Source organism: Echinops telfairi, unplaced genomic scaffold, assembly GCF_000313985.2.
Source record: "Echinops telfairi isolate 266 unplaced genomic scaffold, ASM31398v2 ScPeMD7_655;HRSCAF=1070, whole genome shotgun sequence".
Taxonomy (NCBI): Eukaryota; Metazoa; Chordata; class Mammalia; order Afrosoricida; family Tenrecidae; genus Echinops; species Echinops telfairi.
This window is the reverse complement of record NW_022104553.1, coordinates 26937850-26953199: the sequence shown is the minus strand read 5'-3', so window position 1 is coordinate 26953199 and position 15350 is coordinate 26937850. Positions and strand designations below refer to the sequence as shown.

Here is a 15350-nt window from a genome sequence, read left to right as displayed (position 1 = left end):
CACACACACACACACACACACACACACACACACACACACACACACAACCAAAGCTATAGCAGGACACCCAAGCCGACTTTAAAGCTGCAGAGACAGGACACCCTGGGCTGCCTGTTCCCGCCCCACACCTGCGGAAGCACGGCCCAGCGGCCACGCCTCGGATGCCTGGCTCCCCGCCATGTTTTGGACCGGCCAGCACTTCTCGTACAGGGGCGTCCCTGGGTGGCATGTTGGAGGTTGGAGCCGCCCACCACCCACCTGTGCCGCCGAAGAATCGATGTCTAAGAAACCAGCCCTGAAAACCCGCTGGGGCAGTCGGACTTGGAGGCACGCAGGGAGCCGCCCTCCACAGGAGGTGGGCCTCCGGAGACACCTGCCGCATCGCTGGGCACTGCTATGAAAGTGAAAACCCAAACACACACGCCACGGCCCTGGAGTCGATTCTGATTCAGAGCGACCCTACAGGATGGGGTAGAACTGCCCCTGTAGGTTTCCGAGTCTGGGACTCTACACGGGAGCAGACAGCCTCACTTTGCTCTCGAGGAGCCCACTGGTAGGTTTGAACCGCTGAACTTGCAGTTGGTGGCATAACTCAGACATTGAGGGTTATCTTTTCATTCCATTTATCCTGTGAACTTTTCGAAGCACCCTAGTGTGTCTGTGTACACACACATGCACACACCGTAACTTGTGGTACAACGATTGAGCACCTGGCTGTGAGCCGAAGAGGCTAGCAATTCAAAACGGCCCTGAGACAAAGAGGTGGCGGTCTGCTCCCCTCAAGATTTAGTTTTGGAAAAGCCCTCAGGGCAGCTCTTCCCTGGGTCACAACTCCACAGCCTCCCCCACTCCCAGGTTTTTACAGCAAAACCCAAGCCAGGATGTGTGTGTTTAGCGTACCTTTCCTGCTTGAGATTTTCCTTTTACAAAGGAGAGGACTAACCTGATTTGATAGCCCAGTGGGTGGGGGGCCGGGTTTGAGAATATCACATGCGCAGACCCCCCTCCAGTGCAGGTCTGTTTTCTTAGCCCTTCCTGAGGGTGGGGAGTCACGGGTACCAGGGAACCTCGGAGATCCCTCCCGTCGGGCCCTGCATGTTCGGGCGGGCCAAGGCAGATGCAGGAGAAGGTTCTGGTGGCATCGTGTCTTGTTTTTTGCTTAGGGCACCCCTCCCCTCCTCACCCCTCTCCTGCTTCCTCTGTCTATCGCCCCTTCCCCCCATAGACCCCCACTGAGCTTAGCCTCTTTGGGGGTGCCCTGGGGGAGGCGAGAGACACGGACGGGCGGTCCTTGGGTGGTGCACATAATGAGGTCCCTCAGAGAAAGGCTTGGCAAATGGTCCCTGAAAGGTCTCAGTCGGGGGTGAGGGGGGGACAACCAACAAGAACATCTGCCCCTCTCAGCCCAGAGCGCGCTGGGTGGCCCATCTGGTGCACATTCGGAAAGGGCACCGGTGCCCTCAGCTGTGAATAGCCATGCACAGGTGTGAGGCAGTGCAATGGGGGGTGGGGGACACCAGTTTGGAGCCCCACCCAGCCTACAGCAGAAAGGAAGCCCCTCTCTCTGCCCCCGTCCACCCTTCCTCTACTACTCTGCCCAGGCAGGGACCTCCTGCTCCGCAGGCCCCTAATCCGTCCCTCCACTTATCCTGTGTCTTCCCTCCCCACTCCAAACTCTCCTCTTGACCTCGTATCTTCCTTTCTCTCACCCCCTTTCTCTCCTCAGACGCCCCCCGGGCCTTGCCCCGAGCCGTGGGTCCAGAGGTGTGGGGGGCCGTGGGGGGGACGATCGTGGTGCTGCTGCTGCTGGCTGGGGGGTCCCTGGCCTTCATCCTGCTGAGGAAGAGGAGGCGGAGGAAAAGCCCAGGAGGAGAAGGAGGAGACGATGGCAGAGGGTCACTGGATCCGAAAACTCAGGTGTTTGGGAATGGGGGTCCTGTTTTCTGGACCCCATCAGACCCTGGTCCTTTGAGGCCAGATGGCAAGGAGGAGGAGGACGATGATGAGGAGGAGGAGGAGGAAGAGAAGGCAGAGGAAGGCCTGATGCTACCTCCGCCCAAGGAACTCTTGGAGGACGACATGGAGTCCCAGCTGGACGGCTCCATAATCTCGAGGCGGGCAGTCTACGTGTGACCCAGAGACAGACAGCCGGGAGGACACCACACACAGACACACACACACACACACACACACACACACACACACACACACCCTTCCAGTGGAACCATAGAAGGCTCTGGACTGGTTGGACCTGTTAGTCTGGACAGCACTGGAACTGGAATGTTGGCGTACTCCCCCCCCACCTGTGCTGGGATTCGGAGTGGCGGGAGGGCGTCACGTGCACTGGACTTCTGGCCCGGGGCGGGGGCTGCCTGGCAGGGGCTGCCTGGCAGGGCTGGGCCACCACTACCGGGACCCAGGAAGGGGCCCCAAGGACTGGTTTTGGCTCTGGCCTGCCCATGCCACTCAGGAGTTAATAAACACATTGGAAGAAAGTAGTGGGGTGTCTTGTAATACCTCGGACCTCACCCTGGGTCTTGGCTGGGGGGAGGGACGACAACAAAGTCGGGTGGGGGTGGGGTGGGGCAGGGGCAACTGAGTCCCAGGGGTTGGTGAGGGTGAACTCTTGGATCCCCAGGAGTTTAGAGACGAGGGGGGTCGTGGGTCTCTCCCAGGTCATGAGAGAGGTGGCCTGGTGCTGGGTCTCAGCATTTGGTCCCTTGGACACCTGAGAGAGACACACACACACACCACTCTCCCCACCGCTGCCTGCAGGTCAAGGGGCAGGGAACCAGGTCAGCTGGTCTGGTTTCCATTGCCCAAGTGCCTGGACTCCGTCCCAGGGCAAGTGGCAGGGGAGCAGGGCTGGCCTTGGGGCTGGGTACGTGTGTCTAACAGAAAGACTGCTCCCGGTTCTGAGACCCCAAAAAGTATGAGGGGTCAGGGAAACCCCCACCTCCACCACCTACAAGTGGCCTCCCCCCCCCCATTCCTCTTTATCCCCAACCCCAGCTGGGATGTGGCTCACAGGGAGGTGTCCCAGTGTGCCACTTCCCACACTCTCCAGCCAGAATAACCTCCACCCCCCCACCCCACCCCAGACGCAGTGGAAGGGAAGGAGCAGGGTTCGAGTGCCAGCACCGCCTCCCATGCCAAGTGACTGGGCAAGTCCCCTTTGCCCTTGGCTGCCTGCCTCTGGTGAAGGGGCACTTTGTCAGAGGTGCTGGTTGGTGGAGGGATTCACTGGAGAAGTGCTGGAAATGCCATCCCAGTGGGGCTGAGCCACCAAACTCATTTAAACTACCACCTGTTTGGTCCCATTTACTCGTTAGGTGCTGCACTGGATGGTGCTGTAGACGTGGGGGTGGGGTGACCAAGACACCCAGGGCTGCCCTCCGGGCATGTGTGGGCAATAGCGGCCCAGGGATAATCCGTCACTTCAGAATGATGGCAGGGAACCCAGTGGTGTAATGCACACTCTGCGCAGCTAACCACAAGGCTGGGTCCAAACCCACAGGCCACAGCTCGAGAGAGACCGGGCTCTCTACTCCTGTGACGAATTACAGTCTTGGGAATCCACAGGAGGCATTTCCACTCCTCCACGGGGTCTCTGACTCGAATCAACTGGCCACGAGTCAGCATGATGGCAATGAGTGTTCCTTCCTCCGCTCTCCAGCGCCAGGCTGCCCAACAGGAAGTGGGAGATCTGAAATCCATACCTGGGCATTAGGCCCTGGGCCACGAACAAGCTGGACATTCCCATCCAGGCCAAGGCACTTTGGAAGAAAGTCCTGGTGATCTGTTTTCAAATGGTAACAAAAGAGAACCACAGCAAACACTAAACCTCATTACTGTCCGGTCCATTCCCACTCCTCGCGTCCTAGTGACCCCAGAAGACGGGGTAGAACTGACGAGGGGCATGCCTTGAGCTGCTCGTTACAAGTTCAGCAGTTCAAAACCACCGGCCGCACCACTGGAGAAAGAGGAGGGTTTCCAACCATAGGGTTTCCAAAGGCAATGGAAATCGTTCTCGAAGCAGGACTGCCACACCTTTCTCCTACAGAGTGGCTGGGGGCTTCGAACCGTCAGACCTAGGGTTAGGGTGCTGAGCACTTTACCACTGTGCCACCAGGCCACAGCCTGGCAAAAGCGTGCTGTCATCTCACACAACGTGAGGTCGCTGTGAGTCCACTTCAGGGACCAATGGGGACCCAGGCTTTACTCCTCTGCGGACATTTTTTGTTGTTGTCAAGTAATCATTTTATTTTACATGTTATTTAAACTTTGTTGTGTTCTACTGCCCAGGAGATTCCTTTGCCTATGTTTTAAATTTCCTTTTCTTTTTTAAAAATCATTTTACAACTCTTTTTTTTTTCTTTTCATTTTACAACTCTTACCGCAATCCATCCATGGTGTCAAGCACATGTGTACATCTGCCACCACCATCATTCTCAAAACATTTGCTTTCTACTTGAGCCCTTGGTATCAGCTCCCCCCCTCCTGGAACTTTTATCTTTCCATCTGTAGCATGGGGCTGATGGACAGGGTGAAAGCTGTGGGAGTTTTTGCAAGCATGCGTGTGCGTACGCGCGTGTGTGTGCCCGCGTGACTCCCCTTAGCTAATGCCAGAGTCAGAGCCACCCAATGGGCGCCCATCTGCACCTCAGCCCCCAATGGGACCTGGCTGGAGATGCCTTGGGCTGAACAGGGCCTGAAGCTCCCTGGGATGAGTGTGGAAATTAACAAGTGAATGGGTCAATTGCTCCCTAAACACTTCTTTAGGTGCTCAGAAGGAGAGGTCCGCCTGTCAGCATCTCTCAGCCACTTTCTCCGCCTCCACTCAGATGACTCAATTTCCATCGTGAACCAGGGAGCTTGGGTCCAGATCTGAGCACTGGGTTTGCCCTGACCGTACCCCCGGCTCCTGTGGGCTCTCTCCTCTTGTTGGCATACCCCGACTTCCCCTTCCGGTCTTGGCTGACAGGTCAACTTCTAGGATGCCTTCCCAGGCCTCCCTGATGAAAATTGCTTTGGGCTTCTGACTCCAGCACTTCCTGATTCCATCCCGTGTATAGAGGTCTTAGGTCACTTGTACCAGCTCGGTGTCTTAGTGCACATTCGTGGTCTTTCTTCCCCACCAGAACAGACCTTCCAGGAGGGTGTGGGCTCCCCTCCCGCCTCCCCTCCCCCAACTGGGAAATTCCACTAAATATTTGTTTTTAATCTTTTTTTTAATTTATTAAAAGATCGTTTTATTAGGGACTCTTACAACAATCCATACATCAATTGTATCAAGCCTGTTTGTACATGGGTTAGTTTTATTAGGGACTCTTACAACAATCCATACATCAATTGTATCAAGCCTGTTTGTACATGGGTTAGTTTTATTAGGGACTCTTACAACAATCCATACATCAATTGTATCAAGCCTGTTTGTACATAGGTTGCCATCATTCTTTTCTAAACACTTTATATTTGAGCCTTGGGATTGGCTTCTCTTCCCCCCTCCCTACCCCCGTGCCTACCCTCTTGATCCCTTGAGAAATGATACATGACTATTATCTTCTTTTCTTACACCAACCGCTGTCCTCCCTTCCCCGTCAGTTTCTGTTGTTCGCCCCCCCCCCCGGGTGTGTGTTGATCATCGCGATTGGTTCCCCCTTCATCCTCTCCTCTCCCCACCTTCTCCCTACCCTCCTGGTATTGCTACTCCCATTCCAATTCCTGGATTCCGTGTGTTGTGAGCTCGTATCTTTATCTGTGCCCATGCTCCGGTCTAAACTGCAGTGAGAGGCAGCACTGGGGTCATGATAGTGGGGGGTGAGGAAGCCTCAAGGAACCAGAGGAGTACTGTGTGGTTCATTGGTGCTTTACTGCGCCCTGGTTGACTCATCTCTTCCCCGTGACCCTTCTGTGAGGGGATGTCCCATTGTCTACAGATGGGCTTGGGTCTCTTGCTCCAATCCCCCTTGTTCTCAACAGTATGTTTTTGTTGTTGTTTGTTTGGGGTCTTCTGATGCCTGTTTCCCGGTCCCGATGGTGTGGGCCTTTTTGTGAAAGGCATGTCCGCCCCTCTGCTACCCAAGCCGGACACACAGCCGATGTTCGGGAAGGGTCCCCTGCCCTGTGGAGAGGGGGTGGGTAGGCAGGTAAGGGGCAGCCCTGAGACTCAGGAGCTGCAGCTTCCTCCTGGAGACCCCCTTACGCTGTCGCTCTTGCCTTGCAGAGACCCCCAGCACAGCTGGCGCAGGGGCCACCGGTGGCATCATTGGGGGCATCATCGCCACCATCATCGCGACGGCCGTGGTCGCCACGGGCATCCTCATCTGCAGGCAACAGCAGAAGGAGCAGAGGCTGCAGGGGGCAGAGGAGGAGGAGGAGTGAGTGATGGGCCCTGAGGAGCAGGGAGGGTAGGAAGGAGCCAGACCTCGGGGTGGGGGGAAGGTGGGAGAGGAAGGTCCGAGGTAACTGTGGAACCCAGGAGCCCCCCCACAACCGTGACTTACAGGTGGGGGGGGGGAAGGTTTCTTCTCTCCTGTAGAGGCCTGAGATGGTAGGATGGTTCTACTCCGGGAAGTCGTCTGACCTCAGGCTCTTGCTATCTTGATGTTCTCCACCTTCCCTGTAATTGGCCCCTGTCTTCATTCCAAGGTAGCTCTCCATCCTAGGTAGGGCCATTCCCGTCAGGCTCTATGCACATGACTACCCTCCTGCCCCCAAGGTCCCTGGTACTTCAGCCAGTGAGGAGGTGGACAGGAGAGGGAGCATGCGTGGCTGCCCAGGATGGGAATAGCTGGGAGTTACACTTATTCACCATAGCTTAGTCTCATGGTTAGCTGTAGCTGCAAAGGATGCTGGGAAACGTAGTCTTTACTGGGGTGGGGTGGGGATATGAGCCCAAGTAGAATCTCTGTTCAAATATCCATGACCATGGATTGGGGAAATACCTCTTCTGAGTAAAGTCTCCCAGACTTCCTGAGTAGAACACTTGTTAAAGCACAATGAGGCAAATTTTACACGTCTGTCCTGGTGGCACTGATGGGTAAGCGCATTGGTCTGCTAACTGCCAGGTGGGCAGTTCAAGCCCTCCAGTCGCTCCTTGGGAGAAAGATGAGGCCCATCTGCTCCCATAAAGGTGGACAGTCTCGAAAACCTTATATAAGGTTGCTAGGAGTTGGAATCAAAGGAAGTGGATATGAGCACCCTTGGGTGTAGGCACCCTCGAAGTGATTCTCACGCACCACCCTCAAGTTGACGCCAACTCACAGCCACCCTACAAGACGGGGTAGAGGTACCCTGTGGGTTTCCGAGACGGGAGTAGAAACCCTGTTTTTCTCCCGAGGAGCCACTGGTGATTTAGAACTGCTGACCTCGAGGCTGTCAGCCATTCTGCCATTAGTCAGTTAGGGCTGTTAGGTGGTTCCGCGTTAGACTGCGATCCGCATGGCCGGCAGTTCGAAACCACCAGCAGTTCTGAGGGAGGAAAACGGGTTGCAGTCTCTCAGTCAGTCACATGGGGTCGCTATGAGTCAGCACGCGCTCCATGGCAGAGTGAGAATCATTTCTTCACTGGGGCTCCCGGAGGGGAGACAACGATGATAAAAACAGCGGCAGTTAGGGTTGTCCTTAGATCTATCTCCTCACCTTCACCCAGAAGGAGAAGCAAGCACAGGCTGATCTCAGTGGGAGGGTGGGGGTTACACAGGCGTCCACCCGCCCATCTTTTCCCCAGTTCTGACCGCAGCCCCTGCTGGAGCAGTAGGTTCCCTGCTGGACCGAGAACTGCAGGGTTAGCTGTTCAAAACCACCAAGCTGCTCCCGGGAAAACGAGGCTTCCCCCTCCTTTCAAGCATCACCGTCTCAGAAACTCACAGAGACGCTTCCACCTTGTCCTACAGACTCCCTGAGCTGGCACGCACTCAGTGGCAGTGAGTTTTGCGGGGAGACACCAACCATCCCTCCCCCAGCCTGCTCTGCTTCGCTGGACAACGTGAGGCACACACAACTTCACAGGCCGTTCTCACAATGATGGGGCACAGTGGGGAGCAACAGGATTGGAAACGATTCAGGATACAGTTCTCTGGTCAGGCCTCTTCCTGGCCTATTGGCCTTCTGTCCCTTGGGTCAGCCAGGCTGCTGCCCTGCTCGGGCAAGTGTTAACAAAACTCTTGAGCTGTGTTAGCTAGAGCCAAGGACACCCCACACCACCAGCAAGCTTCCTGCTCTCTCACCTCCTCGGCCCCTTGGGCCATTGCACCATTTCCTGGTGGCCTCCTGGTTCTGTTTAGGCCGCCTCTCTGCCATCTTCAGTGTTACAGCACCTGTTTCCTGAGTCTAAGAGGCTCCCAGCCGAGTGACCCTGGGGTCCCAAGAACACCTCCTTTCCTGTCTCTTAGTGGTCGCATGGTCCCCCTTCTAACCTCTGGGATGGCTCATTTTAAACCTACTGGGATGGCAAAACCGACCAATCCCCTCATTAAGGTCAAATGCTCCTCATTCACATAGGCGCCCATCCAATCAGCAAGGTGTCCCGGTGGCCCAGTGGTTACGTGTTCGGCTAACTGCAAGGCCAGCAGTCTGGCTCCACCAGCCCCGCTGCGGGCGAGATGGAGGTCTCTGCCCCCGCTGCAGAGCTGACAGTCTCGGAAAACCCGCAGGAGCAGCCCTGCCCTCTGTTGCTCCGAGGCACGGTTGGCCCGATCGCTGTTTGATGTTTTTATTTTTGCTCTTAACCCAGTCCTCCGGCGGGCGGGCGGGCATCACAAGGCCGTGGCCCGCTGCCGCTGTGACTCCCACACTGCTGTGGGGCCACCGCTGACTCGTCACACTCCCCTGTGGATCCCCCGAGACCGTCACCGTTGGCGGGAGTAGGCAACCCGGTCTCAACCCCTCGGGCGCTGCTGGTGGTTTCGAACCGCCGACCGTGCAGATCGCAGCCCAACGCCTAACCCCTCCGCCACCAGGGCTCCATCGCTGGGTGCCGTCCGGTTGGTTCTGACTCCTAGCGACTCTGTGGACAACCGAAGGAAACCCCGCCGGGCCCTGCACTCTCCCCAGAGCTGTGACGTGTGAACCACGGCGTCCATCCGCCTCCTCCGGGGCCTCCCTGGCGCTGCCCCTCCACTTGACCAAGCATGATGTCCTTCTCCAGGGACGGGTCTCGCCTGACCTCACGTCCCAAGTGCAGGAGCACGCTGGCCGCCCGTCTTCCCCGAGACGGATCTGCCTGTTCTCCAGCCGTCCCTGGTGTTTCCAACCTCCTTCACCAGCACATCCGTTCAAAGACATCGCTTCTTCCCCGGCCGGTCTTCTTTATTGGGTGTCCCCCTTTCATAGGCTTAGGAGGCGTGGGAAAGCACCGTAGCCGGGCGTCAGGCGCCCCTTAGCCCTCAGCAACCTCCTTGCTGTTCCCAACCCTTCCAAAGAAGCCTGTCTGGTGCGGCAGGTTTGCTTCCTGCCGTGAGACCATGGAGAAGGCAGGGTCAGGCTGAGTGAGGGATTCACTGCACCACAGATACCCTGCCACGGGATTCCCAACCAGAGCACGCCACGGGCGGCCACCCCACCCATCCGTGGACACTTGTGTGTGGCTCTGAGGCAGAGTGGGTGTGTGTCTGCGTTGACTAGAGAAACAAGCCCAGAGGCACGCATAGGTGTAAGGCAGCAACCTGTGGGTCGTGACCCCTCTGGGGGTCGAACGACCCTTTCACAGGGATCGCCCGATTCATAACAGTAGCTAAATGACAGTGATGAAGAAGCAATGAAAATAATTTTATGGTTGGGGGGAGCAGTCACCACAACACGAAGAACTGTATTTAAGGGTCACGACATTAGGTAGGTTGAGAACCACTTGTGTATAAGAAAGAGCTTTATAGAGGAGTCATTGTATATTAAGAAAACATCCCAGCCCAGTCCTGATCAAGTCCATAAGTCCGATATAGCCCACATGTCCAATACCAGTCTGCAAATTCCTCTTCAGACTCATACAACACATGGAATGACTTGCACCAAGTGCAGGAAGATCACAGGCCAGTGGGTGGAAAGTCTTGTGGCTCCAGTGGCGGTGGAAGCACCTTAGCTAGAGCTGGCGTGGGTCTCCACATGGCTCCTCCAGCTCCAGGGCTCTGGCTGCCATCAGCATAGCTCCATGGGGCTTGTCAACAGGAATGTGCAGCAGAGAGTGTGCTCCCGCCTCCCGGGAGGAAGATAGGAGTTCCCAGGATCCTCAGGAGAAGGCCACGCCCACACACAGAGGCCTCATTGGCTGTGACCTGATTGATGGACTAGACTCCGCCCCTTCGCAAGTTGACAGGCGATGACGCAACGGCCACAGTAGGTCTCAACGAAGCTTCTAGACTCCAACTGACTAGGTAGAAAGGCCTGGCGATCTCCTTCCAAAAATCAGCCAGCACAAAGCCTGAAGATCCCAATGGGGCTGGCACTGGATTGGGCAGCCTTACATTCCACTGGAACTGGGCCCAGCTGGACAGCCGCTAACAGAAACCACCACCACCCAACCTCCAGCCTCCTCCTCCTTCCTGTTCGCAGGATATTCTGGTCCGCGAGTGGGGGGTGGGGGCTGTGGAATGAGGGCATTGACCCTGCCCTTAGGGACAGGAAAGCACTGTTCCTTTCTTCTCTCCTCCATTCTTCAGACAAGGGGACTTGGCCTTCCCCACCCCTAGCTCACAGCTGGGGGTGGAGGGTGGGGCCCTCACTGACCTGGTGTTAGGATTCACACACAAACTCAAGGAAGTGTGTGTGGGGGGCCCACTTAGCAGGTGCTCCCGATGGATCCCAAGCATCAGGGTGGGTTTGAGGGGTGCAGAAGAGGGATGAGTAGGAGTCGGCCGGGTCGGAGAGAGGCAGGGATGGAAAGGGAGTTCCGGACAGATGGGACAGCTTGTGTACTGACTCAGAGGGAAGAGTCCTGCCTTCTGGGGTCTCTGTCTCCACTTGACCTCCCTCCTACCCAACAGCCTGGAGGGCCCGCCATCATACAACCCCCCGAGCCCGAAGTCAAAAACAGAAGAGCCAGAGAAGGTGAGCACTTCCCCCAGGGCCCAGGCTGCCCCACCTCCACCCTCCCGTTCTACCACCACAGCTGGCCAGGGCCAGGGAGGGGTGACCCTGCCTCCCACATCCCAACCGCCTCAACCATTCCTTCCTCCAACATGGCCAGGGCTGGGAGGGGCTCCTGGGAGGGTCAAGACTGGCTGGAGGGTCCTGACCTTCCCTCCCTCTCCACCACAGCCCTCCCAGCTCTTCACCCTGGGGGCCTCCGAGCACAGCCCCCTCAAGACCCCCTACTTTGATGCTGGTGTCTCGTGTGCCGAGCAGGTAGGAGCTAGGTGGCTTTGGGGTCTGGGTGGCTCTCAGGCCAGAGCTTGGAGGCCAGCGATGTGCTCAGGATGCAGCAGCGGCGGTCAGGCTGAAAAGGGCCAAGGCCACCACGAGGGTGGACCGTAAAGGTCACAGGTTCAAGGAGGCTAGCATCAGATGGCCTTGTAGATTATACTGTGGGCTATTAACCACAAGGTCTGCAGTTCGAACCCCTTAGCTGCTCCTTGGGAGATGGATGAGGCTTTCTACTCCCATGAAGATTTACCACCTCAGAAACCCAGAGGGGTAGTTCTATCCCATCATGGAGGAGGGCCCCATGAGACAGATTCAACTGGTGGGTTTGGGTTTTGGCGCTAGGAAGCAGCAGCTTTGGTGGCGCGAGTGGGTTGGATGTTGGGGTTGCTAACTGTAAGGTCAGCAGTTCAAACCCACCAACTGCTCTGAAAGAGAAAGATGAGCTGTCCGTTCCCACAACAGATTCACAGCCTCGGAAACTTACATGCACTAGGTCACCATGCATTCGGCTTGGCCTGCTGGCCGCGTGTTTGTTTTGGTGCTGGGAGCTGGGACAGGACAGGTGGCTTTCCCCGCCGTGGGGCCAGAGCCACACATGGAGCCCGAGGGAAGTGTAGGCTCTAGGGCGTGGTTCTGGGCTTCAGAGGAAGCAGTCAAAATCAAGATTGAGGTTGAAGTTCACGGGGAAAGACTTGGGTCGGGGTCCAGAGACAAAATTAACAAAGGTGAGGCCCATGGCTGAGCTTGGGGAATAAAGTGTATGTCTCTTTGACCTGGGAGGAGGGTGGCGGGGTTTCAAAGGGTGAGGCCAGGTCTAGTTGGCATGGGCAGAGATGGTCAGGATTCTGGGGTCCCCTTGGGATTCGGTGACCTTTGACTCCCATTCCCTCCCTCCACCCCCAGGAAATGCCTCGATACCATGAGCTGCCCACCCTGGAAGAGCGCTCCGGGCCTCTGCTCCTGGGGGCCACCGGCCAGGCACCCCCCATCATGGTGTCCACAGTGCCAGTCACCGTGGAAGGGGTCTCCCTGGAACTGGAAGATGAAGAGGAGGAAGAGGAATACATGGACAAGATGAACCCCGTTTATGATGCCCTGTCCTATGGGAGCCCCTCCGAGTCCTACCTGGGCAAAGGCTTCGTCATGTCCCGGGCCATGTATGTCTGACTTCTGGGCTCCCTGACCTTGGCCTCTGGCCAGACCACTGTCAGTTATCACACATGCATCCCCATCGGTGACTTCTACCTTGGTGGTCCTGCTGGGACCTGCAGCTCCGAGAGACCAGGTTTCCCTTGGCACCTTATTTCCAGAGGTCACAGGGACCCGTTTCCATACAACCTCTGACCCCAAGGTTCCTCTCAAGACTAGAGCATCCCCCGATGCCTCCACTGACATCTCCAATCCTCCTCCTCCCCCCTCCCAAAGAAGACCCCAGACCTCTGATTTGTCCTCAAGCACAGGAAATGACCCCCAGCTCTGCCAGCCAGGGTGGGCCCGGTGAGGCTCCCTGCTGCTCCGACTTGAGCCCTCTGGGCAGCAGACCCCCTCCCTCACCCTCTTCTGCAGGGACAAAGGGATTCCCTAGCCCAAGCCAGAGCTCTCTAGCTCCTCCCTCCTGCAAGCAGGAGTCTCAGGGTCTAGACCCTTCCTACTGCCCTGAGTCGGATCCCACTTGATGGTGCCTACCAACAGAGAAGACACCATTCCCATGTGTGCGTGGTGGGGAAGCAGGGCTTAGAGCCCCAGCCCAGGGCTAGACAGGCAGCCCCAGCTGGAAGTGCCTTGAGGGAACCAGCCGTAAGTGAAGAACTTGCTGTTACCTTGAAGACTACTGAGCCCTCCTCCCCTGCCCCCTTGTGATGGGGACCTGGGGACCCAAGCATGCCCCCCCCCTCAGAGCAGAGTGGTGACCTGGCTTGGGGGGTAGGGGACCTGTTACTGTTTTGTACACTAACATTTCCTACCAAATAAGAGTTTATACTTTGATCAGGCCCCGTGTTTTCTGTGGGATGTGAAGGGGATGAGGGGTGGAGATGTGGGATCCAGCCCCACAGTCGAACGGGTGCTTAGAAGCAGGGTGTGGAATTAGAGAAATTAAAGAAGACAGAAAAGCAAGGGCTCATCTCTGATGTTGGAATAGGAGTAAGAGAGAGAATGAGTTTATTCCACAGCAAATAGAAATGAGCACGAACACAATAGAAATGAGCAGTGTCTTAACCTTAGATGGCCCTGCGCTCCACAGGGGAACACCCTATAAGTATCAAAAGGCATCAAAGGGAGTCCACTGCTCCTAGACAAAAGAATCTGATTGCTTTTAAAGCCTCACAGTGAGCATCCAGGTCCTTTGAGCAAACATCTTTACAGCAGCTTTCCTCCGGAGGGCTATTGTAGGGACATCTTTCTGTCTGGGGAATGCGTGTTTGACCTTGATCTTATCTCAGAACGACGCGTGCTTGACCTTGATCTTATCTCAGAACGACGAATGGAGATCTTTCTCTAACACTAGAGCTGGTCTTTCAAGCCCTGTGGGTACGAATGTAGATAATGTAAAGATTAGGCCCTCTACACTCCCTCCCAGGTCTTCCGTTTTCCACACGGAGGCATGATGGGTAACGCAGAGGTAGCCCAGGGGGAGAATAAAGGGAAGGAATTCACTGCGGGACTAGGTGAGAGGTGATGGCGAACCCTGCCCTAGAGGGTCGCTAACCAGTAAGAGGTGAGTTAGATAAGAGGTCAAGGTGGGCTACAGATAGATGGCAGAAGTAATGGGAGGCAAGGCGCCCAGGGCACGGCGAATAAGAAACAAGAATCAGTGCTCCAGCCGTCTAGTGGGTAATGGGCAGAAATAAACGGAACCAGGATAGAAATAGCAGTAATTAAGGCTTAGGGTTGATGGGTAAATGACAAAAATAGGCCAAAGGCAAAATGATGAGTAATGTTGCAATAGAAGCCCAGGGCATGATGGGTAATGGATCGGAATGAATGAGCCCAAGGTGGTGTGATGAGAAATGGAGAAATATGGGTCGCGAGCATGATGGGTAATGGACAGGAATGAACAGATCCCAAACTTGATGGGTGATTAGAGGCGAAGGGCCGGAAAAATGATGCCAGTGAAAAGGCAGGAAAGGGCCAAAGGCACGACAGGCAACCAGGCTGAAATGAATGGGGCGGAGGATGCTGGGTAATGGGATCAGAATGAATGGGCCAAAGATAGAAACGGCAGGGACAGGATGGCACAGGAATGCTGGGTAAGGAAAGGGGTGGGTCAAAAGGTAGCTTGGGCGTTAAGAGGTACGGGTAGCAAAGGAGCAAGGAGGGGTTCGCATCACCGGCACAGCGTCGTCCCAAGGTGCTGTGGGAAGAACCGGCCCTTCCGGTTTTCGGCCGGCGACTCCGGATCAGAGGGCTGCTCCTCTGCCGCGGTGCCTGTTGGGACGCGAGACCTGACCTTGCTTCCCAACAGTTCTGCCGTGCAACCCACCTTGCCCCTCTGTCCTTCGACCCTGGCCTGTTAGCCAATGAGCGCGCCTTGGGTGCTACGTCATCGGGATCGGCCCCCTTGGACAAGCGCAGCCAATCGTTACCCCGAAGGGAGTACAAAACTGACCAATTACCATGGCGATGTCGCCGTGGGGCGGGGTCAAAAGAAGGAACCCTAGAGGAGAGGGGTGGAGGCGACGAATTGATGGGCGTTGCCAAGTCTGCAACACAAGCCAATGGCGGGGGAGCACTGGAACCCGCGGTGTCGCAGGCCAGTAGGCGCGGGCGGCTCCAGCCAATAGAAAGCGAGGGAGGGACGCCGTGCCGTGCCTGAGAGCACGGACCACTAGAAAATGACGTTCGAAGAAACTGGGCGGGACTTCCACCCGCGCCTCCCAATAGCAAGGCTGGACACTGGACCTGGTGGGCGGAGCCCGAGGCAAGCCGAGCGAATGGGTCCGCCGGGGCGGGGCGACGGTGGAGGCGGCGGCGGCAGCAGGTTCGGTTGCGCG

The 15350-nt window shown here is 56.5% G+C and overlaps 2 protein-coding genes across 4 annotated transcripts in view; both read left to right on the top strand.

Annotated features, from left to right (window-relative positions):
• The window catches only part of NECTIN2 (nectin cell adhesion molecule 2), a 47292-nt gene extending 33948 nt beyond the window's left edge, over positions 1 to 13344 (top strand). Inside the window, exons 6-9 of one of the 3 annotated variants that reach the window (XM_045292505.1) lie at positions 6227 to 6380; positions 10980 to 11043; positions 11254 to 11340; positions 12262 to 13344. In XM_045292505.1, coding sequence (XP_045148440.1) covers positions 6227 to 6380; positions 10980 to 11043; positions 11254 to 11340; positions 12262 to 12525 — 569 coding nt within the window. In that variant the 3' untranslated portion in view covers positions 12526 to 13344. Of the gene's footprint in view, positions 1 to 1726; positions 2492 to 6226; positions 6381 to 8963; positions 9673 to 10979; positions 11044 to 11253; positions 11341 to 12261 lie in introns of those variants that run through there. The other 2 variants (XM_045292507.1, XM_045292506.1) reach the window with 2 other exon arrangements.
• A 1847-nt stretch (positions 13345 to 15191) lies between these two features.
• The window catches only part of TOMM40 (translocase of outer mitochondrial membrane 40), an 8230-nt gene continuing 8071 nt past the window's right edge, over positions 15192 to 15350 (top strand). Inside the window, exon 1 of the mRNA XM_030886205.2 lies at positions 15192 to 15337. Coding sequence (XP_030742065.2) covers positions 15192 to 15337 — 146 coding nt within the window. The remainder of the gene's footprint in view (positions 15338 to 15350) is intronic.